The sequence below is a fragment of the Chroicocephalus ridibundus genome, chromosome 2 (genome assembly GCF_963924245.1).
Source record: "Chroicocephalus ridibundus chromosome 2, bChrRid1.1, whole genome shotgun sequence".
Taxonomy (NCBI): Eukaryota; Metazoa; Chordata; class Aves; order Charadriiformes; family Laridae; genus Chroicocephalus; species Chroicocephalus ridibundus.
The window spans coordinates 77,016,568-77,036,563 of NC_086285.1; the positions used below are offsets into that span (position 1 = coordinate 77,016,568).

Sequence of the window (19,996 nt, forward strand, 5' to 3'; positions counted from 1 at the left end):
CAACTTGTGCAATAATACCCTTATCATTTACCTATGCTCTTTCAAGGCATATAACAAGAAAGATATGATATCTTGCATCACAATACATTAAATAATATATTAAACAATATTTTTCTGCTTTTATTCCTGTTTGACACCAAAAAAGTAGACCACGTATACATTTTCATTCTCCTGTTTCTCAGATTTGTACCTTAAAAATATAGTTCTTCTAAAAGAACTTACTAATTTTTTGAGAAACAAAGGCAAGCGAGAAAAATCATTTGCTTACCTAGGTCCCTTCTCAAATGCAAGAGTAGCAATATAAGCTCATCAATCAGCAGCTACAGACAAAAAAAATAACTACTTTGATCACTTACTCCATTCCTTTTCCGAGGTCTGGATCGCTCCCTAAAGTATACAGAGATATTCTTGTAATACATGTCCCCCAAAATCATTGCAGGTGATACACAATCACACATCAGCATGGCCTGAGCATATGTTGTGCTTATTTAATAAGGTAATATCTGCCTCAAAAGCAGCATATGTTCTCTGCTATGCTGCAGTCGCTATGGCAGCTTTTTTTCTTGTAAAGCACCAGAGAAAATACCACCTAAAACCTCAACATCTTGTCAGAATAATATTTAATGTTGCTTCAGTAACTCTTAAATGCCCCTGTGGGGGAAAAAAAAATAAAAATATCAAGATTCCTTTTAGTATTTTTTGACTGACATAGACTTAATTTTTTGTAGGTTAGTTTTCACTGACAGGTACACAATGGACACCTTAGAGAATCCCTATATATTGTGCTAAAAATTGGGTGCAAACTATAAAACATAAAAGCAAACCCAGTGAAAGGTTTATGGCTAGTTACATGACTGCTAAATTGAGAAAGGCTTATAAGCTAACACCCCACTTTCTACCTTGGCATTTATACCTACTATTCCTATTTATGCTACTAACAGACAAGAAGCCTGGTAGCTTTCATAAGCTCTTCGGCTGTAAATCGCTCAGACTTACAACAGGGTCTGCCAATATTTGCAAAGTAAACACGCGACACATCTACATGGAATCCCTGCGTTCAGTGTCAATACACACAGCCAGCTCCCACAACCCTTCTTTGCTCACCTTAAACAGCATCTTAACTTCATGAATTGCCACAGCTAAGGCATTGGGACAGCTCACCTAATAAAGTACAACACAGCTTGGATTAACGTGATAGAAATCCGGTTGAGGGTAAAAACATTTCGAATGCTCAGATGAGACATTTGGCCATTCTGAACCACGACTGACTTTGCCTACAAACCTGCTGCAAACTTGGCTTTATGCAGAGAAGTTTCCTCTGGTTGCCCTTCAAACTCACATAAAATGTAAAGGCACCTCCCAACATGAAGCTACACCACTTTACACAATTTAAAAATAATTAAAAAAAAAAAAGAGGCAGCATTATTAGAGATACCTTCAACATTATCCATGATGAAAACATACTTTATTGAACATTTGACATTAGAGAACCTCCTTTTTGCTCTCAGGCGAAGATAACATACCAAAAGTTTGCATTTTTACCCCTTAATGTTAAACATAACTTAAAGGGGTTTTTTTTGGATATCATTAAAAATTAGTTACACAATAAAGTTACAATCTGTTCCTGTTTTCAGTATAAAAGATTTTCACTGACATAGAACTAGATCTGTTCTATGTGCAATGTAATATGATCAGATATGATGTTATAACTAGCAAGAAAGAAAAAGAGGTTTAGCAGGAAATTGTCTAGCTTTTAAATGAAGGTCCAGCATGAAAAGCCAACTGTGGGTACTTCTGCACTTGCCGTACCATAGATATCCAAATATATTGGGTTATGTAATTACCATCTCCATAGGTAAAACACTAGAAACGGCAACATACCAGCGCTTCCCAAACTTGCTACTAATTAAATCAAATGCATACAGGTTCAATCCAAGGATGATCAAAGTTAATGAAAAAAATTCCCATTTAATTCAATGAGCTGTGGATCAGTTCCAAACAGCTAGCTGCTACTCCATCCTCTTTCTTCTTTATCAAAAGCACTCCAACAGTGTGAAAGTGAAGAGGACTCCATATGAGTCTACAGATTTTATATCACCCCTCAGATCTGAATTTTAAATTAATTATTTGACAGTTGACTACATTACATACAATTAAGTAATCTTTTCCATAAAGCTATATTAGAGGTTACTCTGGGTTTTGAAGGAAAACAGACTACAACCATTATTGTTACATCAATAGCTTTAAAAGATTTCAACTATTTCTTTCACATATAGGTTTACCCCCACTATATATTTATTTATGTGTCACATTGTTCACCATTGCAGCAATATATTACCATATGTGAGCATGGAAAATGTCAGTCCAATGTACTGGAAATAGAGCACTAAATTTAAAATGCTTCCTAAGATAAACAGAAAGATCAACTAAAGTCACCTAAAGTCAAAGAAATAAAGAATGAATGTTCAGATCAAATAACAATCTATTTTTAATTACATTTGAAATGCAATGTCACAATTGTTGGACAATTTCAGTAAACTGGACATTACATTTATGAAACCTATCTGAATAGCCTTTGATTCAGTTCTTGTTAACAATGCTTTTTCACATTCTATTGTTCACTAAGTGCTTGTATTAGAAGTGAGAATTTAATTTCGGCACCTCAAAACTCAAGTCCCAGTGCTGCACAGATGCTCAGTTCTGTCTCTTTGTAATCAAGGTTTCAGCAGATGTCCATTCAGATTAGTCTAAAGGCTCTTACTCGTTTAAAGCAGAGCTGGACAGGAGCTGCTGTAGAATCTTTATTTGGGAATCTAATATATGCATCACTACTATTAGCCATCACATAAACAATGTCTTAAATCTAATGAGCATTGCATAGGAAATTAAATAATAAAAAATAATCTTTTATGTTCCAGAATCAAGAGTCAGTTAAATGAAAACGGAAGTTGTCAGCTTTCAACAGGGGAAATAGTGTCTATGCCTAAAGCTTCACATTCCATTTATACAGGGACACAAGCTTAAATGAAAAATGGTGTTTAGACATCGTTCTAATAAAACTTGGGTATGTAATGCTGTATAGTTGGCCACCTCACATCCTTCCTACTGTAAGACAGATTTCAAGCATTCCCTGTTGGAAGAGGCATTTTCTTTGATCAAATTCATCACACCCAAGGTCAAAAAGTTTTTTAGGTATAACCAAAGAGGTCTATTCTTAGCACCTCCTTTATTTCATGTTAGAGAACTACAACAAAAACAATGGAAAGGAAATGGTGTTAATACAACCTTTATTGCCACACCTCAGGTCTCCTTTGCTGTATTTACGCAGAAGCCCCAGAGGGCTGTGCAGCGCCACTGGGAACCTTGTTACCAGGGAGTCAGAGCAGCAGGATTTTATTCCTATGCAGTGCAAAAACATCCCTCATTGAGCCCCGAAATCCAAAATTGGAATGTGAAACGCTCTCCCAGTCTGCTTGCCCATTCTCATTCAACCTCCGCCCAACGCTAAAGAGAGAGGTGTCAGAAAACAATGACTGAAATTCCTACCATCTTTCTTCTGCGCTGCCAGAGAAGATTTCTGCAGAACCACTTTTAGGCATCCAATTAAAAATGATGCTAGCAGGCTTTTTTGTTGACTGAGTAGAGACATAGCTGCAGAATAACATAGACTACTATAGTTTAAGATACAATGAGTAAAAAATTATTCCTGTAAATTTACCCAGACGCTAATATTGCTCTTGAAAAACACCTGAGAGACTTTCTTCTACTTTAAAATACTGCTGTTGGCTCACTCTCCTTAATAAGGGACCATTATCTCTGAAACGCGTAAATGGAACCTACATTTACCCGTAGTAAATTCTACTTACTCCTATGCTTTTTCTTTAGATAATGCAAAAGTCTTTATCGCTTTGGTATGACTCCCTATTGCTGAAGCTCTTTTCTGTTGACTGAGTGAAATAGAAACCAATGACCAGATTATTTTTTTTTATTCTTCTATTTATGTGCTAGTGATTTAGGCTGTTGTGTTAATGGGGTTTAGACGCAGAAGACCCGTTCATCTCACAAGAACCATTAACACAAAGTCTTATGCTGGAACCGCATACACACACTAAGTTACAGCAAACAAAATCTGTTCAGAAACTCTGTATCATCATTTACATTCGATCCCAAAGCACATGGGTTGCAGATACTAATAAGCAGGAAAAAAAAATAAAACAAAAGCATAAGAAAAAGCAGCTAGCCTACACAGAATGTGGTATTGACCAGCATGCTGTAAAATGAAAAAAACCAACCCACCACATAAGTTTCTAAATGACACAGTTCATTCCAACCCATTTAACCTACACAAAATGCTGGATGCTCTCAAACAGCAGGATTCACAAACAATACAGACAGCTCTGCCAGCAAGTCTCACACAATCACAATATCTGTCTCAATACGGCTGGTCTCACAGCAATACAAATTTCGGACAGTAAACCAAAAATGAAGTAAGATTGCCTGCTAAACACTTTCAGCTTGGTTTCCTTTACCCCAATGTTTTTAGCAAACTGATTTACTCTCTCCATTTATTTATTTATTTATTAGCTACTCTGGTGTTATTTCCTTGAGTTGAGCACTAAAATTTACCACAGGTGATGGAATAATGTATTTCTTCAAAATCTCACATGACTTTATCAAGTGTCTGTGCTGCCTCATCAGTCTTCCAAAACATTGCTGCGCTGCACTCTTTTGAGAACAAGTGTACTCAAGAAGATCCACAAGAATTAACTGCCTAGTCAACCTCCATTAAACAAGCTTAACAATTTTACTTTGCATATTCTACAATTATGAATGTATACAGGTTATCAAAAGACAGAAAATCTGATTTGCAAATATTCTACTTATACTATGAAACATTTTCTGTAACTGTAGCTAAAGAAATGCATTGAATATGTTTAAAGCCTAAGGGTAAAAAAGCATAGTCTTTTTCTTTAAAAATACTTTAACTGTAATAAGTGATACTGAATTATAGATAATGCTGCTGAGAAATATTCATTAGAAAATTTATTATAAAATCCCTCCATTTAAACTTCTGTCTATTCAAATAAATATAAGTCAAATTTTGAAATGGATTTGCTTAATCCTGTCCTAATTTCCTGATACAACTGTGCTCTGGTTCTGTTAAAGTTTGCAACTAGGATTATTTTTTTCATATGTATTCAGGCACACCCACCTTGTAGCACTGTATTTGATTACACCTGAACACTATTACCTTTACAATGTTCAAGAGGTGTTGACATCTCCTATAACTCGTTAAATAAGAACTAGTTCCAAGATATTCTGTAGCAAGCAAAGCAAGGAAAGTATGACTTAAAAATATAGGTTTAAATTATGTCTCCATCCAGTCCTGTTACCACAGGATTAAAAAAAAAAAAAAAAGTTTACGACTATTACAGTAGGGAGAACAAGACTAGTATCACTAACTTTTATTTGTCATTAATGCTAGAAAATAGGATATATTTGGGTCCATGGCTTACAGCAACTCAGGATAATGGGCTCCCAAGCAGCTTTGTGCTTTATTATCTTTAACGCTACGAGGTAGTATCTCCTTAAAAGGCTTTCTAATGTTAATATACTTACTCCAGATAAAGCATAGCTCAGAGAACAAAAGAAAACCTTTGTTTGAAAGGCCTCGAGAAAGCCATATATTTTAATTATGTCAGATACTTGAAAATCACACTTCCCTCCAAAGCAAGCCTCAGGAGAAAAAAAAAAATGTAGACAGAGATCAGAATGCACATATCAAACTATGGCATACAGAAGTATTTCTTAGACCAATCTTTAGATAACAAAGACAACATCCCCTCACTTTGCATTTTGAGCCAAGATATACACATTGACTAGGTGAAAGACGCTATACAAGTTAGGGAAAAAAGAAAACAATAATATGAAAGAACCAAATCTTTATTATTAATAAACATTAAAGTGTTATTATAGGTCAAGGTCACATATGACAAAACAATCTTCAGTTCGTGTCACATCCATTACATACTGAGAGAATCAAAATTAAAACATAATTGTTCTTATTTTTCTCTTTAAAACCATTTGTAGAACTGCAATTTGCAACATGCTGAAAGATCAAGTTCCACACAGACCCAGCAGGCTCTGTCGCTCAGGATCTGGAATGAGAGCAGTCAGGGGACACTGGGGTCAAATGAACTAGTATCAGCTGAGGAAATAGGATTTGGTAGAACCTGCAATGTTCTTTAAATGGTGTTTATAAACAAAATCATTCCAAAAACAACACAAAGAGACTGAGAAAATAAACTAAAATGAGCACGGTGTTTCCACATATTTAGTTCAAGCCTTCATCTATCCAGCAGAATTTCAGTTCATAGAATTAATATTATATTAAGGATATAACCTACCACAAGAAAACGGTGAAAAAATGGCAGGATCAGAATGAGATACATTGGTGTGGAAGGGTGGGGGAATAAGAAACACAATCTGTGCAGGGAGAGGGACAGAAGGAAAAACAGAAAAAGAAAAAAATTAACCTTTATCAAGCAACATCTCTCTATCTGTTCAAAACAACTTCCTTCCATAAAACTTGACAAAGCTAGCGTGCCACCATGAAAAGCACATAGCTTTTCTAAGTTCAACAAACCTATATAGAGCTGATATTTAATCACCTCTTCAATATCTGGTCATTTTACATGTGCAGTACCGTATCTGTCCATTTTAGAACATTATCTTCACAAGGCAAGAACTGGTGTAATGCACTACACAGTTTTTCACCATGCCGGTAATTAGTATAATAAAATCAAAGTAGAAACAAATGTTGCAAAAAAAAAAAGTGTTTACAGCCAAAATAAATAAGAAAATAAGATTACACTAATATTCCCCAAAATAAGAACACTCTCAGTGAAGGTTTTGAACATCAAACCAATTTTGAAATCAAACACACAAAGACTTTAAAAGAAGCACCATAAAAACTGCAAGGATGGTGATAATTTGCTCTGTTTATCTGTTTTTCCCCATTTTAGATACAGCACACAAACTTGACTACGAATCATTTCCAAAAAAGTCAAAAGTTAAACAATCATGAAAATCACCTGCATACAAACAAATGAAAGGAAACAACACTTGTAGAGTGCCAGGAACAAAGAAAACCAAAACCAACCACATCTTGGGCAAAACTGATCTTAGGCTATGAAGCATATCTGAAAACGCTAATCGCAGAATTTCTAGAACAGGGAGATACTAAGTTCAGGACTACAGACAGATGAACTCTCATAAATCTTGCCAGAATGGTACTTCAAGCTATTTCTTCCCCCAATTCCTCTTTCCTGTCTTTCTGCAGGATGTTAAACCCACCCCTACAGGAAAGCTGGCAGCTCCATTTCATAAGTCTGCATCCCCAACTAAATCCACCCTCAACCCCACTTTCAGCTAAGACAGAAAACGTCATGAAGAGACACAGACACACATTCCTTTTAGCCTGTTCTGCTACCAGGCCAGGAACATAACAGACTGGATTTGGGATAGAAGCATTTCTAAGGCCATAAACGTTGCCACTCCCAAAAGCTCACTCAGGTCACTCGCCATTCACCAGAGCATCCTATGCTGGATTCTAAGTTGCATCAATTATAAGTGGTTTGTAAAGTAAGGAGAACCTAATTCTGCCACCTGTTCTCAAACTGAACAGCAACTTGTTGCTCATGTAGTTGACAGATTTCAAAGGGATTATATTCAATGTAAACAGACATACTTCAATATAAAGATGACAGAATGTGTCATTAGGAAGATTATCATCTTCTACCTATCTACCTATTGCTATTATCTACCTATCTTTTCATCTTCTACCTATCTACCTATTGCTATTATCTACCTATCTTTGTATCTTGACTCTTTGGGGGTTTTTTTGTCTTTGTAGTAAGAGTGAGGAAATGCATGAATTCTATATGGAAAGCAAAGTAGATACCCAGCATACCTAGTTAGCATACCTGTCTAACAGTTGGTGAAGATGAAGAAACGTTTCTTTATTATTATTAATTAACATAGGGAAAGACTAAAAACTTGCTACTCTCTAAAAAGGCTGGCAGTGCTGGTGTCAAAGACAGATTCAGAAAGCTAAATTTACTTGTAATTACTTACCTGCAACCAGAGATAATCTTTCCTCAGGCCTGCTTCTTTTGCATGTTAGCTTCTATCAATGCTTTGTTTCTTCTCTTCAGCGACTGGCTGAAAGACAAATTTTGGCACAGTCACCTCAGATATAAAAAACCGGAACAGAAATAAAATTAAAAGAACATTCTGTCTATAAGTGTGAAGGCATGTAGGAAATACTGACAATTCATCTTATCATACAAATGCATCAGAAGCATGAGATACTTAGAAACTTGTCCCTAATGCACTATTATGAATGCTGGCCCATCAGAGCTCTAGGGACATAAAACATGATAGCAACAGAAGGTGAAAGATCACAAGTGTCAAAGACCACGCAAAATTAAGTTGCAAAATTAAACTCCACCATTACTACAATTTAGTACAACAGGTATGCTATTTTCCTCTTTTAAATTAAAACATTGCCCCATAGTTTCCCTTTTCGCTCCAGAAATATTCTGTTTAAATTCCTTTGCTTCAGCTTCATACTTAAACTGTTGGATTTCTACTAGACCAAAAGTCCAAGCTACCAGAACAGAGTCATATGAATGCACAGCATCATATAAAGTGAAAACGCGTTACAAGTGGAAAATTGTATTTCCCCTCCCCTCATCACACCACCAGAAAACTAAACAGATAGCTTGCTTGCTTACAATCCACTTAATCTTTGTTGCTTTACGCATCCATTGTAAACCACAGTTCTGCTTAACCTTTCTTTCCCTACAAAAAATAAAAATGTTAGTGTCTTCCACATGTCCCATTCTCAGAAGTCATACCTTTCCGAATAACACATTTTCAACATATCATGCAAGAACTTTCCACTTTTATTCTACCTTGGATAACATGTTTCCTTACATGAGCTCCACTCTACCTTATAGCAACGTGATACTTCTACCCCACTGATACTTTGCTCTAGGAATTGCTTACAGGAAATAATCAGACAAGAAGTATTTATAAGAAAAAGCTTATGGAAATGGATTTTCAGGGAAGGATTTAGGCAATAGCCTGTGACTTGAATGGAGCTAGCCCCCAGTATCATCTAACAAGAGGGCCCATGCCCACAATGCAGGGAGCAGGAGAAGAACCAAGATGCACCCATGCAGCAGGTTGTCTTTGGTTTCCCATACCTGGGACACAGGACTGGGTAACCAGAAAAAAAAGAAACCTACAGAACTGTGTTAGCTGTGCATGAATCCCCAACGCTGCAGCATGGAAAATCCTGGATGAACAGACTGACCTTCACCTTTACCATCACATGACTGTGCGCATGCTTTTATGCATATTCACATAGGACAAAAATAAATTCAAGAGAAGAATGAACTTCACTTTAGCAAGATACCTTAGATGCAATCATGATCTTTAACAAAAAAGTTTGGCAGTACCATTTGTTACTAACCTGGTGAACTGGAAATCACCAGTCAGCAAAAAAGATACAGGGGTGGCTACAAAAAGATTCTCAGTTGCTCTTAAATACAGTATTAGTCCTTGGTTTTCTGCAAAGTTTGCTTCCCAAGCTAAAAATTTCAACATCCTTGAAAAAAGGAAAAAAAATATCAAAAATAACTAAATAAGTTAGCCTGGCTGGATGACAGCTATGGAGAAATATGATGACAGCGTAAATCACAGAGGAGGGAAAGGAATTACACAGCACAACTCTAAGGAGCGTAAATGAAAGAGGGGGATGAACTTAGAAAAGAGGGTGGCATAGGCTAAGCATCAGAAAACATTTCTTATAACAGCAAGATACAATATAAAGTAGAATATTTTTCCCACGGAAAGAGAAGTTATTTAAAACTAAATTATGTAAACCACTGGAAAGTGCAGCAAAGAAAGCACTTCTGAATTGACGAAGTCATGGATGAGAACACTTAATAAATCCTGTCTTTCCTGCTTCTCGTGATTAGGTTTCTCAGTAAGATTTCAGTACAACGAACAATCACAGAGCAAAAACACACTCATTTTTTGTTGGGTTCTTGCCTCAAAAAATACCTTGGATTTCATCAGCATTAAGGTTAGAAGTGTCATTTGCATTTGATGCAACTATTACACACTGAACTATTGAAGCATAATGCATAATTTTAATCCCCTATTACTTGTTCTCTTGCCTACTGCTGTAACACAAAATTATCCTTTTAATTCTGGATTTTTATAGCATTTTTATTTCAGGCATTTAAAAGTACTTTACCAACATACATCCACTATCAACATCCTTCAAAATCAATACGGTATATATCAACATTGCATGTCATTGATCCAGACGTTATCCCACGACTGCTGAACTGTCCAGCTGCTTAACATGATACGTAATTAGCCGGCAACATGATGCCTATTAAATCCTCCAGTGCTGCACAGGAAATCAGAAGATTAAAACTGAGGCCAACAAGGAAAACAAAATTCAGTGCTTCTTTCAGTTCGATGCCTGCAGCACAAGAGATCATGAACCAGCAAAGGATTAGCAGCTGTGGTAAGCAGGTATTCCCTTACACGACCAAGTATTACAATAGAAAACCCACTACTGGGGGGGGGGGCATCCAATTATTACTATTTTTACAGTCTTACTTTAAACAATACATAACAGCCTGAAATTCAGTTCGGAAAGAGATCGGGTAACTCACAAGAAGTGACTGACAGAAGAGTTTTGTCCCATTTTTTCCTTCCCTCTGAACTCTTACATAGAATTTTCCAAAATGCACAAATAATTTAGGAGCATAGCTGAATTTAAAACATGGAAGTAGTTTCTCCTCCTGATTAAAAATATTTTTTTCTATAGGGCAACCAAATAAATACATGTTTTTTTAAAAAAGCAAAGTTATTCAAGGCCTCCTTTTGATACTGTGGAAATCTTACTCACTATAAGGAACAGTGAAGTTATAGTTTGTTACATTTGTGACTGAAATTGCAAAATTCTCGTGATTTATAGTCCTTATTTTAAAGGTCCTACTCAGTAGTGGATAGGATCTCACTGTGCATGACACAGCAGGGAAGAAAAGAGAGAAACCACACCACCACAGCAGGGAAAAGTTAGCACGTTTTCACAAACTGAAAAACAATAATTAAAAGAGATGATAATATCATGACAATCAATTATCATTCTGACACCCAAAGAAAAATAATGGGCACAAACAGCAGCGTAACAGGAAAGCACATGCACATGCTCTCTTAAAGTGTTGAGTACCATGTCATAAAGCTGAAATAGTGTACCACAAGGAACAATTTGGCAACCTATAACAAAACGTCCCATACGTACCAGAGAATACAACAGCTGTTTGCTTTCACACCAGTCCACAGTCTCTGCAAATTCTTCTCCCCCCTTTTTTTTTTGAGAAGCAGCATACTTAAAATATTAGCAACTATTCCCGATACTGATACTATTATATCAAAGTGCTTATTTATCCCAAGAGCTGCAGAAAGGCACAGGATACCTTCCTTCCTCAGACCAAATGCCAAATGCAAAGACTTCTGTACAAATGAACGCCGACCAACCCCCTTCAGCAACAATCATATGTATCAGTGTAATTAAGGAAGACACGTCTCTAGTCCCATCCCCATACAATGTAACAATAAAACAGCACTCAGTTTTAAACCAGAGAAGTTTGGGGGTAAAAAAAAATCATCCATCCATGTCTTGATTGGTTCTGGCTTGGTGTCTAGATTAAATTCAGGTGTGGATTCCCCCTAGAGAAGGGGGCAGCAGTTAATGAAGCAATCATTACAACTTCCCTGTACATAGGCTCCGGTGTCACAGGGACACAACAGCGGTCATTTGGGCTGTGTATGTCTTTCAAATTCTCTGTAGGCTTGCAGGGATGCACGTACACAGAATGCTAGCAGAAACATATGTACCCCAGTCACAGCAGAGGCAATGCCCACTTAGTGGAGAATGACAGGTCTTCTGAGATCATAATCCATTGCTTCCAAGAAAGCACAGTAATAAAATACTCAAGAAAATAATTAATGTTTTCAGTCAACAGCACCAATCCAACGGTACAAATACAAGAAGTTTCTGATAAAAATTGTTCTTCTCTCCTTGAGTGTAATAAAGGTTAAGCCAGGAAAGGAGACAAGAGGAAAGATTATTTTTTTTCCTTTGGTATGTTTATTTTGCATTTGATAGTACACTGCATGTGCTTATTGCTTATACTACACATATGAGGTTTCCACACTTCTTTAAGAGAAAAATATGGTTATCTTAAAAAAAAATAATCACAAAAACTGTCTGGGAAATTCGGGAACAGGACTAGCACCTGAGGCTATTTCAAAATCATTTATAATTACTTTACAAATATTAAATCAATAGTGTTCTTGTAAACAAAACTTCTTCCCAATTACACTCTCATATTTTAGAGCTGAAGACTGTAGCATCAAAACTTTATTTCTCACAATAACAAAGAGGGCTGTTGTGAAATTAGATGTAATAATTGCCACACACATCTACAGAATGTTTTTACAAAACTTTGCTAAACTCTCAAAACTAGGTTTTGCTCTGTACATGACGGACTTGTATCTCTTCGGCTGCCTGAAGCCCACAATCAAAACATAGGGCAGCGTTGCCACTGTTGCTTTCAGGGAATGTGATAAATCTGCAGACAAAAAGCAAGAGTTCTACTTCAATGGGTATTAAGCACCCTAGCCACCAACAGCTACAGAGACAGGGGAGCACCAGCACCTCAGACAAACTCCACTTCTGGCACGGCAATCTGTGTCAACAGCATGGCCTGGGCTACAAGAAGAATTTGGTTAGTCCCACAGACAAGTAAAGAGCATACGTGCTTTATATTTTCCTGTTTGGATTTCCTAAATGCCAAAAGCTAGCCCAAAACACACTGTTTTGTAACTTTCAAGGGAAGGCCTCAATAGCATGATGCTTACCACAGCGTCTCAGTTGCTTACGTTTTTCTACAAAAATGCAACATTTCCTCTAACATTTCTAGTTTTGTTTTTGATAAAGAGAATGTCCAAGAAATTTGCTATGTATGGAAAAATCTTGGTTGCCAGAAGCCTAAAAGGGCTGCTAAAACAGAGCATACTTGCAAAGATGAATTTGCAATAACTCCATGCACGTCTATATTATTTACACAGAGAAGTATAGAACTATTTTGGTTCTGTGCAATAAACTGTCAGTTGCATCAGATACAAAACTGACACAAATAATAATACTCAGAATGCACATACAATAAAATATAAGTTCAATTAGCAGCAGCAATTGAAGCACTTTTGCCAGAGACACACGGAATGTATACAAACATCTATTACACACACAACATGCCTTCTGTAGGAACCATATAACGATTATAAATAAATTATATTCTCAATACTATTTAAAAATCCACATTAAATACAGCTGGGGCACCCTATCTGTAAGTTACAAAGTCAAGTTTACTCTGGAGTGGCAAAACTTTCAGCAGAAGAGGATGCTAGGTAAGTTCTGTTTCCAACAACAAACAGACTAGGAAGCTTCCAGTATAAATAATGAGAGATGCTTAAGTAGAAAAAGAGTGCCAGCCTCACAGCAGAGAAGAATAAAATCCAAGACTTAGCAAATAAACAGGCACGGCCTACATTTTAAATGGTTCTGGTAACCTGCAGGTGTGTGGGCTGTACAACATAGAGGCACTGTGCACACCAATTCCTCCCTAGGGACTGCCCTCTTCAAGGCCAGTTGCAACACGCACGGGCCTACACATTAAATTCACCCAGAGTTCAACAGTTATCCCCTTTCTGAAAACCTACACAAATGGGAACCTGAGGGGAGAGCACTGATAAACACGTAGACATTTCTCAGGGCTACAGAAACAGAGTTTCCCATTGAAAATATGAGTACAGAGGCAAAGAAATCCTTGCTAACCTCCTTCAGAGACTTTCACTACTTAACCAGCACCTGGACTATAACTACACAGACCAAATTTGTTTAAATAACAGAATTCAACTTACTTAAAACAGGATACTGAGAGAGAAACAACTCACACAGCACCTCAGGTAACCAGACACAGATGAACACTCACTGCAAACTTAAGAGAGCGACTGCAAGGCCATCACCCAACACGCATCACCTGTTGCTCCTTCCCAGGCCCTACACCAACCCCACCTTGCCAGCGCCCACCTCCCCGTTCAAGGCACCCATGAAACACAGAAACGCTCTACTATCACCCACCAGTTTATCCGAATGCTGGTTTCCCTTTCCCCATCGCTTAGGCCTTCCCTCCCCTCTCCTCCCGCCCCGCCAGCGCTCAGGCCGCACCGAGCGAGCCGGAGCGGAGCCCTGGCGGGGAAGCGGCGGTAGCGCCTCAAGGCAGGCCGAGGCTTCAAGCAGGAGCACCGCGGCGGAGCCACCGTACCCGCGGCGCCGGCCAGGGCCCGGCTCCCCGCTCCGAGCCCTCCGCACGGAAAGGCGCCCACCGCCCCTCGGGGCTGCCTCAGCCAGGGAAGAGCCCTCGGGCCGCAGCCTTGCGCTGGGCCCGGGTCGAGCCGAGCCGCGGCCGCTGCCTTCCCCGATCCGCCACTCACCGCCCGGCCGTGCCTTCCCGCTCCTGCCGCCGCCGCAGCTGCCCCCGCCCCTGCCTGCCCGCCGCGGAGGCGCGCAGAGAGGCCGGCGTGGGTGGCGGGAGGCGGCTCCGGGGGCCGGCGCGGCCCCGGGCGCTGCGGGCGGAGAAAGGGGCCTCGCCGCGGGGAGGACCCCGCCTGGTATCGGCAACATGGCAGCGTCCAGCCGGGCCCAGGTGCTGCGGCTGTACCGGGCCCTGCTGCGGGAGAGCCAGCGCTTCAGCAGCTACAACTACAGGTGCGCTGCCGGCCCGGGTGGGGACGGGTTCTGGGGGCGGGTAGCGACCCCGGCCCCGCTTCTCCCTGCGAAGGCGTGGGGGTAACGGAGGGAGGCTAGGGGGGAAATGCCGGTGTTGTTTGGGACTGGGCCGCGCAGGGGCTCGTTCCTGGCGGACTCAGGGGAGCTGTGACGTCCGGGGAGTCCTCGGGGGAGCGAGTGGCCGCCCAGGCCGAACCGTGCCCTGGGGGAGGGAGCGGGGGCGGGAGCGGGCCTGAGGTCTAGGCCAGGCCCCACGGCCTGCCGGGGTCCGGGCCCGACTCGGGGCGCAGGGCAGGGTCAGCCCCCGGTCCCTGTGCCTGGCCCCGGGGTGTCCGTGTTGGAGGTGGAAGGCACAGGATAGAGATTGTCACAGCGTGAAAGAGCTCGGTCTGGTCTGGACGCTGCCCTTCTTCTGGCGGGGGAGGGCTGGGGTTGCAGCCCTGGTTGTGCTGGAGGAGGCTGGCGGCTTCCCTGCCAAACCCCGGCGCCATGTGCAGTGTGCGGGTGGGGAGCAGGGTTCGCTCGACCAGCCGCAGAGGGTGGCCGGCTGCCTCCGCTGGCTGTTGGTGAAACACATGCACCGTTTTTTGGCAAAGGGTTTGCCTGCCTGCTACGGGCATAGGCCTGGTCTCTGTTAGATATCAGCTGCGTTCACAGGGGATGCTCCCCACCAGCACTGGCAAAATTGTATTACCCTACTGGTAGTTTGTTTGATTTACCGCTCAGTTGGACCTCGGGCAGAGACATGTGAGCTACCTTTGCTGTGAATCATCTCCAGCCTGGAAAGAACTGGGAACAAAAGCCTTTGAACTTGCATAATCATGGTGAGCTCTGCACTCTTCAAGGCATAAATATTGCCTTGAATAAGCCATAAATAAATAAAGGAATGCTCTGAGAAGGAAGGCTGTGGGGCTGAAACTGAGCTTGGAGCTAATAAACCTTCATTGCTAGCCCCACACAGCAGCATGTGTGCGTGTCATATTCCCCTCCTCCTTCTTTAGGTCCCCTGCTATCAAGGCTCCCCCCTGCTCTTCACTGTCTTGAATATCCCATCTTGCCATTATTCTGGCTAACAGAGAGGATTGTGTGTAATGGGGATGGCTTGAGGCCTGCGAGATGTGCACTTGGTGAACAGTTGAATGTAACTCCTGTCTGGGTCATGGCATGTTTTCAGCAATGAGTTTGTGATGAGAAGTGATCAGTGAGGAAGCTGAGTCCACAGCAGTGAGAGGGAGCAAGCTAGCACCACCTCACGGTGGTGGCACCAGCCTCACAGACCACATGTGGACCCTCCTTTGCCCAGCCCCTTGCTGATGGAGCACAGGGGACTGGGGAGATCTTATCTATCTCATCTCTTATCTATAAAGCGTACCCAGAGCCCAGCCCCCCTCCCCAGGTCACCCAAAAATGAAGTAGGTGCCTGGGGGATCTTGGCTCTATGGAGATTTTGGCATTCAAAGGCAAGGCTAACTATCACACAGCAATAGCTGCATCAGTGAGTTTTCTGCTTAGCACAATGTAAAACTTCTTAATTCTTTTTCTTTTAGTGTTTTTATACTAGCAAATTTTAAAGGATAGAAATCATAAGATATATGTTTACCTTGGTTATCTGATTTTTTGACACCATATCATGGCAAGTTTTCCCTTTCGTTAAAGGAAAGATCTCAGGTTTTGATGGGCCTGACCTTAGATACTATCAAATCAGCAACTGTATAAAACCTTGCGGTGTATATGTATTTGTGAGCACTAAAAGCAATAGCAGTTTTTAGCAAGAAACGGTCAACAACAACCACAACAACAATTCTGCATTGGTGTTTATGCTGCACCCATAGCTAAAATGGACACCCTGCATGTTTCTTCTGTGCCAAGATAAGCAGTCCTGCCTTGTCCTCAGGACTGCTGTAATGTGATATGGTAATAACCTGGAGTAAACGTAATGACTTTGTGAAGAACCAACTTGTAGCAAGGTAGAAAGTATTAAAGATTAATCTTATTGATTCATGATTTCAGTTAGAGAATTTCAGAACGTTTTATTATTGCAAACAGCATATTTTTAAGTGCACATCTGGAGTATGATCGGCTGGTTATTGTCTCCTTATTTGCTTGCTGTGCTTTTTCTCTTAAACATGTACAGATTGTGATGGAAAAGCCAGTATTTTTGTTTTGTGACTTTCCTCGTAGATATATTCTATATGTCATCTGGTAGTACAAAATTTTGTTCTACCACCCTAAAGAACTTTTAGTGCCTTAACTGTGAAGAATAACGTTCATGTCTTAAAGTAACTGAGGTCACCACTGACAGCCTTCAGAATAACAACACACAGGAGCATTTCCAGAATCCTGCAGTAAACATTATGGAGTGTTTGGAGGCCCAGATACATAGGCCAGTTTTTAACAGCAGGGAGAGAGAATTTAGTAGACTGTAAGTAATTTCATTTCTGCCCTATTACCCATGCAGACAGTCTGAGGAAGGGAAAGTGATTTGTACTGGAGGAAAATCAATATGCGAAGAGGGAAGATGTTAGGTTTCGAGTCAAAAAGGTGGTTCTTAATGAGCATAGAGTTTTCTCCTGCTTGGTTGACAAAAAGTAGATCCTCTGATGGTTTATAACACGTTGGATCACAGTCTCAAGTAAATCGATTTAAGGGATAATTTCTAAATAGAATTTAATTTGTGATTTAAATAATGGCTTTAAGTTGTGTCTCTCTTTTGGTACAGAAAACAAAAGAATTTATAAGCTTGTGAAAGCTGTTAAAACACATCTGGTTGCAAATGAGGATAATCTGAACTTTAAAGTTCCTTTTTTGTTTAACAGGACTGAAGCTCAGTGGTCAAAATGTGCAGGAATCTAGTAGAACAGAGTTTTGTCTAGCGGGCCAGTGCAGGAGTGGAGCAGGTCACCCTGAGAGATTTTGACATCTCCAGTTTCGGAGGTTTTCATGACAGGTTTAACTGAACAGCACCATGGCTGACCTGACCTTGTTGTGGGTGGGCCTACTTCAAGTGGGAGGTTGGCTTGGATAAGCTCCAGAGATTCTAGCTAACCAACATTACTGTGATTTCCAAGTCTCCAGCCTTCCTTGGCCTATAAAGATATTAACACTGGCTAATAAGTTCTGGGAAATATCATATGACATGCTTCCAGCTGGTCTCCTTTCTAATTCTTTAATTCCTTGTAGTTATGAGCTATGGCAGAAGCTTTAAGTCTCTCTGTTGGAATTTTTCTGCAAATAATTTCTTTGTTTTTTTAAGGTATTTCTTGATTTATTGTGTATTTGTTTCAGTTATCCATTATCTTCTCTGTTAACAGGCGGATGTTGCATTTTTACTTATATATTTTTTCTTGTCTGTGTAAATCACATTTTAATGGAATTTGATTTTTCTATTAGAATGTGCAATATTATTTGATTAATTAATAAAACTACCCAGAATATAGAAGGATCAGGGAAGGAAACTTGTCAAAACAGGTTTTGCATTGGAAACACGGTAATTGAATGCATGCAATTTCATCTGAGACATGTCCTTCAAGACAACTAGTAAATGTGATTCTTGCAAGTCTCTGCTAACCTAAGAACAAAACCGAGCAAAGTAAGTTATACTGGTTTTTCAGTGCCAGTTTTCCTGCTTTGAACGATATAGTTGTTGATCTGATTTTAGGGATACATAGAACCATAGAACAGCCCAGGTTGGAAGGGACCTCCAAAGATCATCTGGTGCAACCTTTCATGGGAACGGTTGGTGAGATTATGAAGCACCCTGTCCAGTTGCATCTCAAAAACCTCCAGTGATCAGGACTCTACCATATCCCTGGGCAGATTGTTCCAGTGGTTGATTTTTCTCACTGTAGAAGAGTTCTCTCTTATGTCCAGGTGAAACCTCTCCCAGTGCAACTTGTACTCATTGCCCTTTGTCCTCTCCTTGTGAAGAGAGTGCCTCCCTCCTCTTTGTAGCTGCCCTTTAAGTACTGGAAAGCTGTGATGAGATCCCCACTGAGCCTCCTCTTCTCCAGGTAGAAGAGACCTAACTCCTTCAGTCTTTCCTCATAGAGTGGGTTCTCCACCTCTTTGATCATCTTTGTGGCCCTCCTTTGGACCTCTCCAGTCTGTCTGCATCTTTCTTGTATCGTGGGGACCAGAACTGGTCATGGTATTCTTGATGCAGCCTGACAAGTGCTGAGTAGAGTGGGATCATCACGTCTGTCTCTGCTAGTAATGCCCCTGTGGATCTGATTTGCCGTCGTTCTGCAGTGGCACACTGCTGACTCAAGTTCACCTTGTTGTCCACCAGGACCCCCAAGTCTCTTGGCAAGGCTGCACCCCAGCCACACAGATCCTAGCCTCTGCTGGGCTCTTTATGTCCTCCCAGGCGCAGGACCTTGCACTTGTCTTTGTTAGGCTTCATACAGATTTTGTTTAGTCTTTCTCTGAAAGATTTTATCAACATGTAGAAAATCTTCATTTTAAAAATTGCAAGGTGCTTATGATAAATGTGGCTTTTTCTGTTTAAAATGAAAGTTTATGAGGTAAAAATTCAGGGATTCCACTATACAGGGCAGAGCATGTTCTTCAGGTGTGTTTAGTCTTTTGGTATTAAAGCTGTCCTTCAGGGAAAAAAATGTTTGTGATTCCTGTGTTTTTGCACTAAGCTTAATATCTGAATTTAATCTAAAATTTTATTGAGACAAAGTTTTAACATTAGAACTTACATTTCTACAGTTTGAGTTCTTCTGCATGCGTGAAATCAGAGTAAAGAACGATAATAATCACTAAAATAAAATGCTTACTTTTTTTTCTTCGTGGCAATGAATTGCTACTCCCATAAGTTCAGATGGGTCTGAAAAAAAAGTTCATAGTGTCATTTAATTTGGCACGGATGGCCAGGTATTCTGTATGTATAGAGGTGGTATACATAAAAAATAAGCTGATCTGTGTTTAAGAAAATACTAAGCGGATGATCATTGCTGCCTATGCAAGATTTAGTCTGCTTTTTGCAAATGAGAAAATGGAAAAAGGAACTATGTCAGATGCCAGCTGCTGTTATGTAAAGATTGA

General features: G+C 40.1%; 2 protein-coding genes across 10 annotated transcripts in view; one reads left to right on the forward strand and one right to left on the reverse strand.

The window, feature by feature from the left end:
- Window positions 1-14,773, reverse strand: part of FARS2 (phenylalanyl-tRNA synthetase 2, mitochondrial) — a 253,897-nt gene extending 239,124 nt beyond the window's left edge. For 3 of the 5 annotated variants that reach the window (XM_063325965.1, XM_063325964.1, XM_063325961.1), the window contains exons 1-2: window positions 14,650-14,773; window positions 8,137-8,223 (exon numbers count right to left, since the gene is read on the reverse strand). The gene's annotated coding sequence lies outside the window, so the exon portion shown is untranslated. The other 2 variants (XM_063325963.1, XM_063325962.1) reach the window with 2 other exon arrangements.
- LYRM4 (LYR motif containing 4) overlaps window positions 14,404-19,996 on the forward strand; it is a 90,501-nt gene continuing 84,908 nt past the window's right edge. For 4 of the 5 annotated variants that reach the window (XR_010069937.1, XR_010069938.1, XM_063325970.1 and 1 more), the window contains exon 1: window positions 14,691-14,923. Coding sequence is in view for 3 of the 5 variants with exons in the window: in XM_063325970.1 (XP_063182040.1) it covers window positions 14,838-14,923 (86 nt within the window). In the remaining 2 variants the exon portion in view is untranslated. Of the gene's footprint in view, window positions 14,924-19,996 lie in introns of all 5 variants that reach the window. The other variant, XM_063325971.1, reaches the window with a different exon arrangement.